Source organism: Rana temporaria, chromosome 5, assembly GCF_905171775.1.
Source record: "Rana temporaria chromosome 5, aRanTem1.1, whole genome shotgun sequence".
NCBI lineage: Eukaryota > Metazoa > Chordata > Amphibia > Anura > Ranidae > Rana > Rana temporaria.
Window position 1 is genome coordinate 359,411,874 of NC_053493.1, and position 18,196 is coordinate 359,430,069.

At 43.4% G+C, this 18,196-nt stretch overlaps 1 protein-coding gene across 1 annotated transcript in view; it reads left to right on the top strand.

The window, feature by feature from the left end:
* The window catches only part of LOC120941356 (neural-cadherin-like), a 140,901-nt gene that overhangs the window by 55,432 nt on the left and 67,273 nt on the right, over nt 1-18,196 (top strand). Inside the window, exons 14-16 of the mRNA XM_040354693.1 lie at nt 147-274; nt 5,642-5,828; nt 16,068-16,211. Coding sequence (XP_040210627.1) covers nt 147-274; nt 5,642-5,828; nt 16,068-16,211 — 459 coding nt within the window. The remainder of the gene's footprint in view (nt 1-146; nt 275-5,641; nt 5,829-16,067; nt 16,212-18,196) is intronic.

Consider the following 18,196-nt stretch of genomic DNA (forward strand, 5'->3'; position numbering starts at 1 on the left):
TTCACAGACATCACTAGTGGTTCAATCTTACCTTACAGTTTCCTTAACAATAGACTGGTTGTATTATTAATATCAAAAAGCTTAATTTGCTTTATCTAATTCCCAATGTCCTGTCTACTAATGTCATAACATCTTATCTTTTGCAGATGTTAATGACAACGTTCCATTCTTCACATCCTCCACTTATGAAGTGACGTTACAGGAAGGGGCTGAGATCGGATCATCAATTGCACAAGTTATAGCCACGGATCTTGATTCTGGCCTACATGGAAAGGTTTGCAAACTGTTTTAAAATACATCAAATATAGTTAGATTCCCGAAGAAAGTAGACCTACTACCTATACATAACAGAGACAGTTATTCAGTGCCCTGAACAATTACTTGAAAGGTTACAGCCAATCAGTTCATTAGGTTTCATGTTAGACAATACTTATTTCGGTATAGCAATCTTTTTTCTGATTATGTTTGCTAGTAATAAAGGCCCAGATTCACGTAGGGCAGCGGCGGCGTAACGTATCGTAGATACGTTACACCGCCGCAATTTTTCATCGCAAGTGCCTGATTCACCAAGCACTTGCGATGAAAACCTACGCCGGCGGCCTCTGGCGCAAGGCGGGCCAATTTAAATGGGCGTGTGCCATTTAAATTAGGCGCGCTCCCGCGCCGGACCTACCGCGCATGCTCCGTTTCCAAACTCCCGCCGTGCATTGCGCGCGTGACGTCATTTTTTCGAACGGCGACGCGCGTAGCGTAATTCCGTATTCCCGGACGGCTTACGCAAACGACGTTATTTTTTAAATTTCGACGCGGGAACGACGGCCATACTTTATACAGCAATACGATTGCTGTGTAAAGTTAAGGCACCAAAAAAAAATGACTAACTTTGCGACGAGAAACTAGACTAGCGGCGACGTAGCGAACGCGAAAAACCGTCGGGAAACGCCATAACTCCTAATTTGCATACCCAACGCTGGTTTACGACGCAAACTCCCCCCAGCGGCGGCTGCGGTATTGCATCTTAAGATCCGACAGTGTAAAACAATTACACCTGTCGGATCTTATGGCTATCTATGCGTAACTGATTCTATGAATCAGTCGCATAGATCGAACAACAGATACGACGGCGTATCAGGAGATACACCGTCGTATCTGCTCTGTGAATCTGGCCCAAAGAACCTCATGCATGAAAGTATCTGAAGACAGAAACATGTGTGTAACCAATCAACTTCTCCCTCTCATTCTTCCATACTACTACTTTGAGCAACAAAAACCTAATTTTGATGATCATTGTCCAGGCATAGCTGTAGCATAACAGCAGCATTGTGGCTTGGTGGTTAGCACTTCTCCCTTGCAGCACTGGGGTCCTCTGTTTGAATCCCAGTCAGGACATTGTCTGCATGAAATTTTCATGTTCTCCATGTGCTTGCTCGGGTTTCCTCTGGATACTCTGATTTCCTCTCACACTCCAAAAACACTAGCGGGTTAATTGGCACCTGTCTCAATTAGTATGTGTATGTTTGCATGTGCAGAGCTTACTCCTGAAGGATCTGCTGATGTTTATGTTCCCCTGTTCCTGGTGTTAGAGACCCACTAGGCAGTACCACACTCTCTGACATGTCAAGTCTGAAAGAAAGAAAAAGAATGGAAATGAAGCAATGCATCAGTGAGAAACTTTACTGAGAACTATAGTCTGTGCTGATTGGCATATATCACCCTCCCTTCAAGGGCCAACACTGCCTGGGTACAAATGTGAGATAGGGACCTTCACCTGTAAGCTCCTTGAGGGCATAGTTGTTAAACTGTTTAATTAGGCAGGACCCTTCACTATAGACATGTTGGCAGGGTGACCAGACATCCCCTATTTCCGGGGACAGTCGCAGGACTGAGGACACTGTCCCCAGGCGGAAACTGCCCCCGGTTTCGTCCCCAGATTCAGGGCTGGATTCAAGGTGCCAGGACGAAGGGGGGCGGTGAAATCCAAATCCAAATCCCCAGCAACTTACTGGGGATTCAGATTTTTTTTTTCAGCTGTAGTGTAATCCCCTTTGGAGGGGCGATCTTCCCATGTGAATCTCTGGTGTTGGCACAGCACCCCCCACCCGCCTCCCTCATGATCTGGTGGACTGGGATACTGCACAGCTCTTACCCGTGCACATGCGGAGGAGGAGAGAAGAGTGCATAAAGCGGACAATATTCCTCCCAGACCTCACCTGGTTGGAGGGAGTTTCTGCCCGACACTGATCCACCTCCATGGTCCATCCCCCACTCAGGAGAGCCTAGCTTGCCCCCCTCCCCTGCCGCTTTCCTTGGGGTTTTTTCCTTCCTCTGTTGTGGTGGCAGCGGTGGCTCTTCCTCCATCTGCATTGATGGGCACTGAACAGACTGCATTTATGGGCACTGGTGAGGCTGAGCTGATGGGCACTGAACAGGCTGCATCGATGGGCACTGAACAGGCTGCATTTATGGGTACTGGTGAGGCTGAGCTGATGGGCACTGAACAGGCTGCATCGATGGGCACTGAACAGGCTGCATTTATGGGCACTGGTGAGGCTGAGCTGATGGGCACTGAACAGGCTGCAATAATAGGCACTGAACAGGCTGCATTGATGGGCACTAATCAGGCTGAGCTGATGGGCACTGAACAGGCTGCATTGATGGGCACTGAACAGGCTGCATTGATGGGCACTGAACAGGCTGAGCCGATGGGCACAGAATAGGCTCCGTGTCAGAATCACTTTTGTGCTCCTGCTCCTCATTCCAGGCATCCGAGTGTTGGCTGTTGCATTCCCCCTGTCTGTGTTCACCTGCAAGGTGATTGATTTGGTCAGTCACCTGGTATAGGCAAACCAAACACTCTATCCCTTGCTTATGATAGAGACAGTATACCTGCATTGTTCCTGTTCGAGCCCCCAAATAGTCTGTTTGTTTGCTCTGTTCGCATCTGCCCTGGCATGGTGGCCAGGCACTATAGCATTGTGTATAAGTCCTGGGGGCATTGATGGGCACTGAACAGGCAGAGGCTGCATTGATGGGCACTGGTGAGGCTGCATTGATGGGCACTGGTGAGGCTGCATTGATGGACACTGATTAGGCTGCATTGGTTGAGGCTTCACTGATGAGGCTGAGATGATGGGCACTGATGAGGGTGGGATGATGGGCACTGATGAGGATGAGCTAATGGACACTGATGAGGCTGCATTGATGGGCACTAATCAGGCTGCATTGATGGGCACTGATCAGGCTGCATTGATGGACACTGATCAGGCTGCATTGGGTGAGGCTGCACTGATGAGGCTGAGCTGATGGGCACTGATGAGGATGAGCTGATGGACACTGATGAGGCTGGATTGATGGGCACTGATGAGGCTGAGCTGATGGGCACTGGTGAGGCCGCATTGATGGGCACTGTTGAAGCTGAGCTTCATGGAAAAAGATTTGAGAAAAGACGCATATATCATACAATCATTCCATAAACACATACCACATACACTGCATATATCATTTGAGCAAAACATGCTTATAAAATAGTTTACTATTTAAAATATGTCCCCAGATTTCATTTTAAAAATCTGTAATGAAAAATAAGGGAGGTAAGGGGCGCTTACTGGAACTAAATCTAAATACGGGCATCCATCATCACCAATAAATAACTAATTAATAAAATTAATAAATGTGTAAAAAAATGTAAACATTTAAAAGTGAAACAATCCAATGTAAAAGGAATTCTCCTGTGCACAGTATCAGTGTGAGCAAAATAAATAAATATATATAAAGTGCAACGAAGCAGTCTTATGTGCAAAATATCGATTCCAAAAACAAGTGCAAATGCAAGTCTTTGTGCTGGAAATTTCTGTAAACAATCCACAGCACTGTGCATTACAATCCATAAAAGTGCAATTGCAGGCAATCCTCTTTCAGTTGCAGTGATATCCAATACAATGTGCAAGTGCTATTCCTCCAGTGCTGGTGCCCCCAGCCTCTCACCTCAATAGGCTTATAAGTAAAGCCCTGTACACACAATCGGTTTGTCTGATGAAAACGGACACTTTGGCCCAGATTCTTAAAGCACTTACGCCGACGTATCTACTGATACGCTGCGTAAGTGCAGGGATACGCCGTTGTATCTATGCGCCTGATTCTGCTATTAAGATACGCCTGAATTTTGGCACCATCTGACCGACGTAAGTCTACGCCGTCGTATCTTGGGTGCATATTTACGCTGGCTGCAAGGGGCGCTTCCATTGTTTTACACGTCAATAATGCAAATGACCGAGATACGCCGATTCACGAACGTACTTGCGTCCGTCGCTGTAATCTACGCCGTTTACGTAAGGCGTACGTCCAGCGTAAAGTTATTCCACCTATAGGAGGCGCATCCCATGCAAAGGTATGGACGACTGAACAGGCGTCGGGTTTTACGTCGTTTACTTAAGTCGTACGTGAATGGGGCTGGGCGTAGGTTACGTTCACGTCGTAGGCATTGAGCCGTCTTATCTTAGGGAGTAAATTCTACGTCAAATGAGCATGCGCCGTTCGTTCGGCCCTTCATTTGCATGGGGTAACGGTTAATTTAAATGTATCATGCCCACTACCTTCCTACTTTGAATTAGGCGGGCTTATGCCGCCCAATTTACGTTACGCCGGCGCAACGTAGGGAGCAAATGCTTTGTGGATACTACTCTTGCCTCTCAGAGTTACGTCGGCGTAGCGCATATGAGATGCCCTACGCCGGCACAAAGATACGCCGATCTACCTGAATCTGGGCCTTTTTGAAGATTTACCTTTAACATTTATTAATTTTTATTAATTAGTTATTTATTAGTGATGATGGCTGCACGTTTTTCATTCTATTCTATTGTTTTATTATTTTATATTCTATTTTATCGTATTCTTTTTTAGAAATCGATTTATATTTTTTAGATTTTGATTCAAATTTGCTTTCAATTTTCATTCGAATTTGTTTTCGAATCGAATTGTTTTCGAATTCGATTTGAATAGAATTTGTTTTCGAATTCGATGGAATTTCGTCCGTGGGTTTTCGATTTGAAAACGTTCGTTCGGATTCGGTTAAATTCGTTAATATTACAATTCGGGAATTCGTATGCACCCGAATGTCCGAATAATGAAAAATGTGTCCGAATTTCGGTTCGGTTCGAAACGAAATGCACATGCCTACCCCTTATCTCCCTTATTTTTCATCACGGTTATTAGTGTGTGAACACTCATTTGGTGGCTGCTACTATTTTTAGTTTAGTTTATTCCACTCTTACCCCTTTTGGTTTGCGCATTCGTTTTCCCCATTTTTATATATTTAAGAAATCCGGTCACCTTACTCTAAAGGAGATTGTAATGTGTGTCGTGAGCTCTAGACTGAGAGAGTGGGATGTCGCCCAGCCCAGAAACACATGTAAAATTTGCATGCAATAGATTAAATGAAATTATGGGGACTTGCTCACTTTGGAACCATTCTAGCATATCCTGAATAGTTTAAACATTTTACTGATTGCGTTAAACAATTTGCTAGATGTTCCTCTATAGATTGAAAAAATACAAAAAAATAGGAAAATACATCCTTTAAATGCTACAATTGAAGTCATTTGTAACTGATGTTTACCAAAAAAAGGGATTCTGTGCCACGCAGGTTCAATATACCATACTGAGAGACACCAGTGGAGACCACCAACATTTTACCATTAATCCAGAGACTGGAGTCATATACACAAGCACATTGTTTGATAGAGAAAAACAAGCATCCTACCTCATAGAAATTCAGTCTCAAGACTCTTCAGAATCAGCCCGTCCAGGAATGCAAGGACACCCTAACACAGGTAAGTCTATATAAAATTGTCACCAAGAGCTTAGCTTACTTGTTAATCTCTTCAGGAGTTACTTAAAGTGGATGTAAACCCCCCAAAAAAATGTTTTATGTCACAATGTAGAGAATAAGATTTCCTATCATCTGTGCCCAGTCTTTTTTTTTTATAATTCTTTATTTATCTTTTCTTATCATTTTTCACATAAGACAAAAAAGAAGAAAAACATAATACAGCTATTTTGTCATGTTTTCCATCTGTAACATCCGTTAATCAACTCCCATTAACTATTTACGATTTCTACAACCTACACCATGTCCGCCCAATCTCTCATTGATTACATTACTATTCTCTGTAGTTCAATACTTCCTTGAGTTACCATCTTCTATAGGTTTAATCAGACTACTTTCCATCTTTCCTCACCCCCTCCCCCCCTCTAGCAAAAACAAAAAAATAGGGGATAACAAAAAAAAAAAAAAAAAAAGAAGCTAGTTTCTCTCTCTCTCTCTCCCCCCCTCCCCCCCTATGGGTTCCGATCTCTATACTCCGAATATGGAGTCCAAGTCCTCCGATATTCCTCCTCTCGTTCTCGGATTCCCATCGTTAGATTCTCCATCAACTGAATCTCATTTATTCTGCTAAGCCATTGTGACCTTGTTGGTGAAGCTGTACTCTTCCATAGTATTGGTATACAGGCCTTCGCAGCTGTTAACAGGTGTCTTAGCAAGGATTGCTTATATTTTTCCAGAGACATTGGTATGTCAAATAATAAATATGCTGCCGGTCTGTCTCCCAGATTCACCCCGGTGATTTCTCGGGTGGTATCCGAGACCATATTCCAAAATTCTTTTAGTTTTTGACAGCTCCAAAACATGTGTATCATGGTGCCCTCCTCTTTCTGACATCTCCAGCAAATTTTTGATGTACTTGGGAAGATTCGATTTAATATCATTGGTGTTCTGTACCACCTAGTCAGAACTTTATATCCTCCCTCCTGATATCTGGATGCCATTGACGCTATGTGTGCAAATGAAAGGATCTTATTTTTCTGTGTTTCTGACCACTTTATGTCCAAGTCCCTCTCCCACGCCTTTATGAAGACTAATTCTTGAGGTGCATTTGCTTCGTTAATTAAATTATACATATACGATAACATATGTCTCATTGGTTCCCTTTTTAAGCATATTTCCTCAAATTTCGATGGTACACCTATATCTTCCATTCGTATTTTTAGAGGTCCTATATACGTTCTCAGCTGATTGCGTCTCCATAAATCTATGTCCTCACCATAGACCTGCTCCATCTCCTCATTTTGCATCACATGGTTGTCTATCATAAAGTGTGTCAGTCTGCTGATGCCTTTCCGTCTCAAATTGATAAATCGCCGGTCTTTCAGACCTGGCTCAAAGCTCGGGTTACCCAGAATAGGTGTCATAGGGCCGATCTGTTTCAGCAGCTCCATTTTTTTACACATCTTTCTGACAACACTAAGTGTCGCGTTTATTGTTGGGTGTTTTTTTGCAGACTGAGGTATTTTACTTTCTGATAGCCACGCCAGTCCTTCTAACGGGATATTACTCGTCTCGCGTTCCATGTTTACCCATGGTTTGTCTGCCTGCTGTGTGCACCAGTCTACTACACGTACCAAATGCGAGGCTACGTAATAACCCATTGGGTCTGGGAGTCCGACTCCTCCTCTTTCCTTCGATAAAGTCAGTATATTTCTTCGTACTCTAGCGGGTTTGCCTGCCCATATGAATTTCATAATTCTAGTTCTCATATCTGTCAGAAAACCGGTCGGTATTTTTATCGGTAAGGTTTGGAATAAATAGAGTATCCTTGGCATCACATTCATTTTAACTATGTTGATTCTGCCGAACCACGAGAAGGTTTCTTTGTCCCATTTTTGTAGATCGAGTTTTATTTGTTTTATCAATGGGATAAAGTTTAATTCAAGAATTCTGCTTAATTTTTTAGGTATCTTAGTCCCCAGATATTCTACGTGGGAGTCTGTCCATCTTAAAGAGAAATTGGCTATCAGTTGCTGCTGTTTCCGACTATCTACCTCCACTCCCATAGCCTCCGACTTATTATAGTTCACTTTGAAATTTGATATTTCCCCATATCTTTTTATTTCTGCAAATAAACATGGTAGCGATGTTGTTGGGGAGGTTATTGTAAACAATAGATCATCGGCATATGCTGCCACTTTATACTCGTCCCCCTTATCTTGAACACCCCTTATATCTGTGCTCGCTCTGACTGTTCTTAGAAATGGTTCCAGGGAGAGGATAAATATAATAGGGGAGAGGGGACATCTGTGCCCCCTGCTGTATCAACCAATCTTGTCAAAATGCCATATACTTATACATTTTCATATTTGCCTGTTATACTGCTTATTTACATTCTTTTACATTCTCTATGTTTCTACCCTCCCTATATATAGCAAAGTGAACACAAAAAAAAAAAAAAACCCCCCCCCCAAAAAAAAGGACTTCCTTTCTTATTCCTTTAACCCCCCAAGAGATATGAATCAGAAAATCCTTAGTGCCCTTATGTATTCCACTGCTCTGGCCCATTATTCCCAATTCCAAATTTTTTTTATTATACCTTACGTGCCCTACCCCCCCCCCTCTTCCCCCATCCCCCTCTCCAACCCCTCTTATCCTTCCCCTCCTACCCTTACTATGGCAGCATTTTTGCCCACCTCCCCCAAAAAAAAAAAAAACAACAAATACATAAATCGACCCTCCCCCCCTATTGGGCCTCGGTAATTACTTTTAACGTATATCATTTACCTCCTTTTTACCACATATATAATGCCGGTACTTATAATACTATATAATAACATACAATATCACATATCATTTTATATATCCAAAAATAGAAAACTCCCAAAAAAAAAGAGAGAGAAAAAAAATGGAAACACTCCCCCCCCCACCCAAAGGAGATCAAGGGGAATGGGAAAATAGAGGATAAACTAGTTCCTGACGGACATCAGTCGTCCGTTTGTCTGCCACACCTTGTCCGCTTACTCCCTTTATATGTTTGTGCGCTTTATTTTTATTCCAGCCCTTACCCTCTTATCTTCTTACTGTCTCTGTCTATATGGCTGGTATATCCATACTTGTCTTCTCCCGCATCCCTTCTGCCTCTATGTCCCTTTCCCCTTCTCTCAACAAACAAAAAAAAAAAAAAAAACAGCCCCCGAGCCGAGATGCAAAAAAAAAAGGGAAAAAGGAGTCCGTTTTCCTATCCCCCTCCGTTTCTCCAAAAGAAAAAAGGAGCCCTTAAAAAAAAAAAAAAAAAAAAAAACCTACAAAGAGTCCTAGCCCCAAGCAAAAAAAAAATAAAAAAAAAAATATTCCATTATCCTTATCCTTTTGGGGTTTGTTCATCATAGTATGGTTCTTCACATCTCTTTCTCTTTCCTTCTTCCTTTCCCTCTCCCTCTGTTCAACATCCGGCTCTCTTCTCCCCTTTCTTCTCCTTACTTTCTAGTCTCTCATATAGTTCCTGTGTGTTATCACAATAGAAAGCCTATATAGGGAATCTGTCTATTACTGTCGGTAGTTCTAACCAGTTAGAAACATTTATAGGGTCTGCTCCCAGAAACTGAAAAAATTCTGTTAATTGGGACCCTCAGGTTAAAGCTCTGCCCTTCTTTCTTCACGATAATTGCTAAAGGGTACCCCCATCTGTATGTAGCCTCTTTGGTGCGTATGAGCTCTAATAGAGGTTTTAGCATCCGTCGCCTCCATTTTGTTTGCCGGCAGAGATCTGGGAAGATCTGTATGTCCCCCCCCTCCCACTTTATTGTTCCTTCCTTCCATGCAATTCTCATTATGTCTTCTTTAGTCCTATAGAAATGTATCCTACAAACCACATCTCTGGGATTTGATTGTGCCGAATATCGGGTAGTAGGGACTTTATGTACCCGATCTATTTCGATCACTGTCTCTGGGGGATTTTTCAGGACTCGGTTTAATATAGACATAACCGTTTCACGCAGTGCAGCCCCTTCTAGACTTTCTGGGACCCCCTTTATTCTGATATTGTTCCTCCTGCTCCTGTCTTCGGCTTCCTCTGCATGCAATTGTATCATAGCTATCTGCTGATACTGTCTCTTAAGCTCCTCCTTATCCATATTCGCCATTTTGAGCCCCATAATAAGATTTTGCTCTTCTAAATTATTAATTTTAAGCTCTCCTCTCGTCACTCCAGAGCGAACTTCCTCTATCTCCGCTTGCAGAGTCCCCATTATGCTAGTTGTCATTGTTAATATGTCCTCCTTCGTGGGGAGTGCCTGTATTAACACACTGAGCTGTCTGATGTCAAGTGCAGCTTCGTGCTCCTGGGTCTGTGTGTCCTTTGAGTTACCCAGACATGCCTTTGCTCCCACCTCCTTCGTTCTCGGTATCACCGCGGAAGGCTCCAGCTATCCTATGCCTCCCCCTCCAGACATACCTCTATCCAGCGTGTGTGTGATTGCAGGCGCTTGTGTTGACACCTCTGCTAGGGAATCTCGCTTCCCCGCCATCTCCCGAGCCGCGTCTGTGGCGTCTGTAGTTACGTCGTCGGCGTCACTGGCGTCTGTTTGCGAGGAACAGCCCTCCTTCGCTCTGAGGTAGCGGGTGATATGTGATCGGGTTGAGACACCCGGTAGAGCAGTACACCTCCTTGCGCCTCTACCTCTGCGCGACATGAGCCGCTACGATCGGGAAGTATAGCCTGCTTTTGCCGGTCCTCCTGTTGTGTGCACGCTGCGGTTTCGTTAGGGGCTCCTCTCTCGCTCCCTCACTCCGCCATGCCTAAGCCACTCCCCCCGGAGACGGAAGCCATCTGTGCCCAGTCTTGCCACACAGAGTTAATCCAGCTCTGAGCAATCCTCTTTTTATTGTTCAGGGAAATAAAACAGACTTCCAGATAAAAACCAAAGTCCTTGCTTGAGTGACAGGTTATTTACATATCTCGTGCACTGCTTGCAGACATACACAGCTTCTGTAAAAAGTGCTCAATTCACATCCCCCTCCCCTCTTCCCTCCAGCTCTATGTATATTCTGATGCATTTTCTCATGGCACTGAACTGTGACTCACCCCATATTTTGAAAACATTTAATCAAAACACAGGGGAGGGGGTGTGAATTGTGCACTTTTTTTCAGAAGCAAGGACTTTGGTTTTTATCTGGAAGTCTGTTGTATTTCACTATACAATAAAAGAGGATTGCTCAGAGCTGGATTAACTCTGTGTGGCAAGACTGGGCACAGATGATAGCAAATCTTATATCGTACATTGTGACATAAAAAAAAAAAAGGTCTCTCTTACTTCTTAAAATTATAACTGTCCAAAGATAATCAGAAGGTGGGTTGTCATGGGAACAGTATGTAACTACCAGAGAGTCATTTATTTCTCTACGTAAATATGCTCAGTAATAACCTGTGCATAAATGGTTATATATTTCAAGGAGGATCAGGAGAAAGTAGGATGATATCCCCAACACTGGAGGGAACGCTAGTGGTCAGTCAAAATTTTCCTATAAGAGTTGACCCCAGTTGTCTTCTTGTCAAATTTGTCTTGGCTGGTTCAAAGAGCAATCAATATTTCAATTGGCATCTTTAAGGCACCATGTCATCAACTTAAAAAAAAATGCACGTAAAAGCACATAAAAAATAAGTATTTTAAATGTTTTTGTTTTTTATTTAGATTTGCAATGTGCCTCTAAACTTGCTAGTAAAATTGGCATGTTTAGAAGAATCAATTCCCCAGCACAGCCCCCTTCCTCCTTACACATCATAGCCCGCTCATCTTCTAGGAGTGTTATATTACTGTCTGTGCTGGCCAAGCTCCTTCACCCCTCCCTTCTCTTCCCTTCATAACCTTTTGTGTAAAAGCTGGGGGAGGAGCAAATGATTATGCTATAATGCAGCGGTCCTCAAACTTTTTAAACAGGGTGCCAGTTCACGGTCCCTCAGACTGTTGGGGGGCTGGACTATAGTTTAAAAAAATATGAACAAATTCCTATGCACACATCTTATTTGTAGTGCAAAAAAAAAACCAGGAAAAAATATATAATATTTAAAATAAAGAACAATTTTAATCAACATAAACTTATATTAGTATTTCACAGAATCCCCTCATCACAGAACCCCCCTCCCCATCACAGATCACCTCCTTCACAAAGCCCCCATCACAGATTTCCCATCACAAAGCCCCCATCACAGATTTCCCATCACAAAGCCCCCCATAACAGATGCCCCCATCTCATAGACCCCCATCACAGACTCCCCCACCAACAGATCCCCCATCACAAAGCACCCATAACACATCCTCCCATCACAGACTCCCCCATCACAAAGCCCCCCATAACAGATCCCCCCATCACAGAGCCCCCCCATCACAGAGCCCTCCGGCGGTATTACACTGCCTCTTCTGCAACATCGCAGCACTTCCCCTCGCCTCTGCTACCCTAATCACACAAGACACGAAGCATGACAGGTGGAATGCAAGCCTAAAACAAACTATTCTTAAAAATGTTCCCTTCCCCTCCTCCGACCTATCATGTCTACCCAGTGTAAAAAAGATCTGTATACTTACCTTTTTTAAAGGGGTTGTAAAGGTAAAAAAATATTTCCCTAAATAGCTTCCTTTACCTTAGTGCAGTCCTCCTTCACTTACCTCATCCTTCCATTTTGCTTTTAAATGTCCTTATTTCTTCTGAGAAATCCTCACTTCCTGTTCTTCTGTCTGTAACTCCACACAGTCCCCTCCTAGCACTTATACCGCCCAATCATCCCTACTGGCACAATTTCCCCTCCCCACTATACCATATCATCTCTACTAGCACAAATACCCCAAATCCCTCCTCCTAGCACAAATCCTCTACCCCATCCCCCCTCCAAACACAAATCCCCCCTCATATTTCCTCTCCTAGAACAATTCCTACCCCTGCTGCCCCCCCCCCCAAATCCCCCCCCAACACATATCTCTCACCCCCCCCCCAAATCTCTTTGTGATGTCGTCCCCATCTCACATAAAGCCACAATGCCCAGGGCAGCTGTCCCTCCTGCCCACCCCTTGTCCCGGCTCTGGAAGGTAGTAACACACGTTGGTTCAAAAAAGTGGAAGTTCAGTAAAAACCTAACTAAGCTTAAAGGGCTTGTAAAGGTACAATATTTTTTCCTAAATAGCTTCCTTTACCTTAGTGCAGTCCTCCTTCACTTACCTCATCCTTCCATTTTGCTTTTAAATGTCCTTATTTCTTCTGAGAAATCCTCACTTCCTATTCTTCTGTCTGTAACTCCACACAGTAATGCAAGGCTTTCTCCCTGGTGTGGAGTGTTGTGTTCGCCCCCTCCCCTGATGGCGAGCAGGAGAGTCAGGACGCCCACTAACACACAGCTCCTTTTTCTATTTGCAACATAGAGAGCGTCCTGACTCTCCTGCTCGCCCCCTCAAGGAAGGGGGCGAACACGACACTCCACACCAGGGAGAAAGCCTCACATTACTGTGTGGAGTTACAGACAGAAGAACAGGAAGTGAGGATTTCTCAGAAGAAATAAGGACATTTAAAGGCAAAATGAGGCGAAGGCGAAGGATGAGGTAAGTGAAGGAGGACTGCACTAAGATAAAGGAAGCTATTTAGGATTAGGGGCGGACTGACCATTCGGGCACTCGGGCACTGCCCGAGGGCCCCATCAGGGTTGCCGGCCTCAGTAAAACCAGGGACAGTATGTAAAAATCTGTATTTTTTTTTTAAATCCCAAGATTATAGTTGCCCCGCCTCTCCAGTACATTTCAGTGTGTGTATGTGTATTCTGTGTGTGTGTATACTGTGTGTGTATACTGTGTGTGTGTATATTGCGTATATTGTGTGTGTATATTGTGTGTCTGTGTGTGTTATACTGTGTGTGTATATTGTGTGTCTATATTGTGTGCGTATATTGTGGGTCTGTGTGTTTTATACTGTGTGTGCATATTGTGTGTCTGTGTGTGTGTGTGTTTACTGTGTATGGATACTGTATGTGTGTTGGTGTATACTGTGTGGCCCCAAAATCTTTTGCCTGGGGGCCCCATAATCTCCTATTGCCCGGGGGCCCATAATCTTCTATTGCCCGGGGGCTCCATAATCTCCTATGGCCGGGGGGTCCAATGAATTGTCAGTCCGCCCCTGTTTAGGATTTTTTTTTTTACCTTAACAACCCCTTTAATCCTGTCTGGGCCAGTCATGTGATCCTACATGCTCTCCTGTGTCATGGAGCACTCAACAATGGCTTGGAATTCCAGGAGCCTTGATGTCACCGATAGGCTCCCTTGGCCCAGCCACTGTCAGCACTCACTCCTCTCCCCTGCAGCCACCACTCACTGACAAAGGGAAGCCAATCCTGCAGAATCACATGACCAGACCTGGGTGGGAAAGGTAAGTACCTACATCTTTTTTACACATGGTAGACCAGGTAGGTAGGAGAAGCGAGGAGGGAACCTTTTTTAAGAAAAGTTAATGTTACAGTGGTTCTACACTTTAAAGGTTTTGTACCCTAATGCATTAACTGTGTTAGGATGAGCCGTACTGTGTGTGTCTATGGATGAATACAGCCTTGCTCAGGAGTGTCCCCATAGCACTCGGCTTGCTATGGGGGCACACACAGGAGGGGAGGAGTGGAAAGGACCCGCAGGGGACCCCAGAAGAGAAAGTAAGGGATCGGATAAGTACGGTATATCATCTCTATATTTTCATTAAAAAAATAAGGTTTACAATAACTTTAAGTTTGAATTCCACTTTAAGGAAAGATTACATTTTTGTTGAAAAGAATGGTCTGACAACAGGGTCTAGCTTTATCTTCATTATTCTCACTGATGATGTAAACAACCAGCGCATATATAGTAAAATAAGAAAAAAGTATTAATGACCACTCAAATGTTCGAAAACACAAAATCCCTGCTATTGTTTTAGGAAAAGCAGTAAAAGCAGGTGGATATGTTAATCATAGTTTTAGTGATCCTCAATATGCAAAGCCTAAATGAAGATGTATAGATGAAGGAAAAGTTCAATAACTCTCTAGCCACTTAAGGACCAGCCCATGTACATATACGTCCACAATATGGCACGTACAGGCACATGGGCGTATGGGTACGTCCTCCCCTATTAGCGGGTGGGGGGTCCGATCGGGACCCCCCCCGCTACATGCGGAGGTCGGGTCCGCTCGGGGAGCGATCCGGGACCACGGCGCGGCTATTTGTTTATAGCCGCTCCGTCGCGATCGCTCCCCGGAGCTGAAGAACGAGGAGAGCCGTGTGTAAACACGGCTTCCCCGTCCTTCACTATGGCGGCGCATCGATCGCGTCATTCCCTTTATAGGGAAGACACGATCGATGACGTCATTCCTACAGCCACACCCCCAAACAGTTGTAAACACATACACAGTGATCCCTAACTCCTACAGCGCCGCCTGTGGTTAACTCCCAAACTGCAACTGTCATTTTCACAATAAAGAATGCAATTTAAATGCATTTTTTGCTGTGAAAATGACAATGGTCCCAAAAATGTGTCAAAATTGTCCGAAGTGTCCGCCATAATGTCGCAGTCACGAAAAAAATTGCTGATCGCCGCCATTAGTAGTAAAAAAATAAAAAAAAATAAAAATGCAATAAAACTATCCCCTATTTTGTAAACACTATAAATTTTGCGCAAACCAATCGATAAACGCTTATTGCGATTTTTTTTACTAAAAATAGGTAGAAGAATACGTATCGGCCTAAACTGAGGAAAAAAAATGTTTTTATATATGTTTTTGGGGGATATTTATTACAGCAAAAAGTAAAAAATATTGCTTTTTTTTCAAAATTGTTGCTCTATTTTTGTTTATAGCGCAAAAACTAAAAACCGCAGATGTGATCAAATACCACCAAAAGAAAGCTCTATTTGTGGGGAAAAAAGGACGCCAATTTTGTTTGGGAGCCACGTCGCACGACCGCGCAATTGTCTGTTAAAGCGACGCAGTCCCGAACTGTAAAAACCCCTTGGGTCTTTAGGCTGCATATTGGTCCGGGGCTTAAGTGGCTAGTGTATATGCTTCAAGATGTGTAATTTAAATTAGTGGATAATGGACAGCCAATGTCTAATTGGCTGATGTGGTCAACAACACTACTTTTCTTTTGTTTCAATTATTACATAGTCAATGATTGTCTTCGTAAGAATTTTTTAAAGAGGTGAATCCATGTACAGTAACGTGACTTAAGAACTGTCTTGTCTTTAGATACGGCCTACATGAGAATATTTGTCAGTGACATCAATGACAATGCACCTATGTTCCCACTACAGAGATATGAGACTAGTGTGGAAGAGGACAAAGATGTGGGTTATGTTGTAATAACTGTAAGCGCTGTGGATGAAGATGAAGGTGAAGTATGAATTTGTCTACTTACTGTGTGTTGTATTAAAAAATGGTCAATAATCTGTGGAAAGCTGAGATGTAAAGGTTAGAATGCAGCCAGAGAGTTGACTCCCTCATAAAATAAAAGACTTGGAATACTCAAAAGGAATAACACCTTTAGTAGCTGGAGTAGGGGAACTTTGGGAACTATGTGGGAGAAATGTCCTCTCTCTGCGGTCCAAATAAAATATGCCAGTGAGTAATTCAATCCAATAAACTCCACCTGCATCTTAAAATCGTTTTTCTCTTAGTTTGTGTAATGAAATCCTAATAATACACAGGCTTTCCAATTGTAGGGGCCCCAGAGTATTACTTTGCCCAGGGGCCCATGATGCTCTTAAGACAGCCCTGGCTGCAAGCACTGGTGAGAACATTTCATCAGTTACTTGGATCTAAAAATGAATCAAGAAAAACGCTGGTTCACATTCTCTTTAATTTTCTGTGCAATTGTGGCTTGGTCTTGGTAGCTAGTGTTCTGTTTGAAGACCTCAAGGTGGCTGAGTAGAGAGTAGGGGTGCAACGGATTGTGCCCGATCTGTACGGGTCGACCTGTTCAGATCGGCACAGTATGCGATCCGCGGAACGCACCGCCGCCGCGGCCTTAGGAAAGACCACGGCTTCGGCCTAGCTCCGGAGCGGTCGGCCATCTTGGTACACTCAGCGGCGGTGCGCGCTGACGTCATCACCCCTCCCTCTGCTCGTGGATCTTTTCTATTCTGCAAGAGTACAGTGAGACGGACCAAGTACATCAGTACAGTGAGTTGGCTAATGGCTATTACAGGGGGAAAATGGCTATAAAAAAAATGGCTATACACACAGTGTTACTGTTTACTAGTGTGGGGGCAATGTTGGCTATGACTATTATTACAGTGGCAAAAATGGCAATTACAGTGTTACTGTTTTACTTGTGTGGGGGTAATGTTGGCTATTAATAATAGCCATAGCCAACATTGCCCCCACGCTAGTAAAACAGTAACACTGTAATTGCCATTTTTCCAACTGTAATGGTCCCAAAAATTTGTCAAAATTGTCCGATGTGTCCGCCATAATGTCGCGGTCACGAAAAAAATCGCTGATCGCCGCCATTGGTAGTAAAAAAAAAAATATTAATAAAAATGTAAAAAGACAAAACTTTTGTTTGTCTTGTGTTTTTTTTTTTTTTACTGATCCGAAAATGATCCGATCCATGACTCCTGATCCGAGGATCGATCCGATCCGTGAGTTTTTTTGATCCGTTGCACCCCTAGTAGAGAGTGGATCAAAGAGGGCAGGGACATGGACATGGTGTCACTCTGTAGGGGTTTTAATATGTTTCGCTCAGCAAAAGGCAGCAGTAGGTCATGCAATGATGTGAGCTTTTTCCATTTAACTAGGGAGAATACCATGTTATTTGCGATTTGGCAGACTGATTTTTTTCAGTTTGAGAAGTCTTTTGCTCATGTTGAATGTACTAGTAGTATTGCTTGACCAGTGTGTGGGGCAGTCATTTAAAAGAGTAAGGCCACAATGCTCCAATATCTTCAGTGTTGCAATGTAATGGAAAACTTGAAGACGGTTACTATTGATCTTGCTTTATCAAAGATTGTTTTAACACTTGCCTCCTCGCACCAGACAAGACCACACATGGCGTCCGGTCCAACATCTTATGGGAATAGTTTTACACAAGATAAAAATAAACTGGAAAAATAACAAAGATACACCAGTAGAGCAGACAGCCCTAAGATCCTTCATTTCATATCCATTTGATAATTGACTGTAGTGTCATTATGTAAAAGAATAATAAAAATGGCTCACTGCAGATCATTCATTTTGGTCTTACAGTCACTTTCTGTCATGGGGGAGTCTTTCTCCCTAGAGCTGGGTGGTTCCTCTGCTGCTGCTGTGGTTTGTTTAAATGCTGCCACCATATTACTCCTATTGTCTGTTATAACAGTGTACACACGGTCGGAATT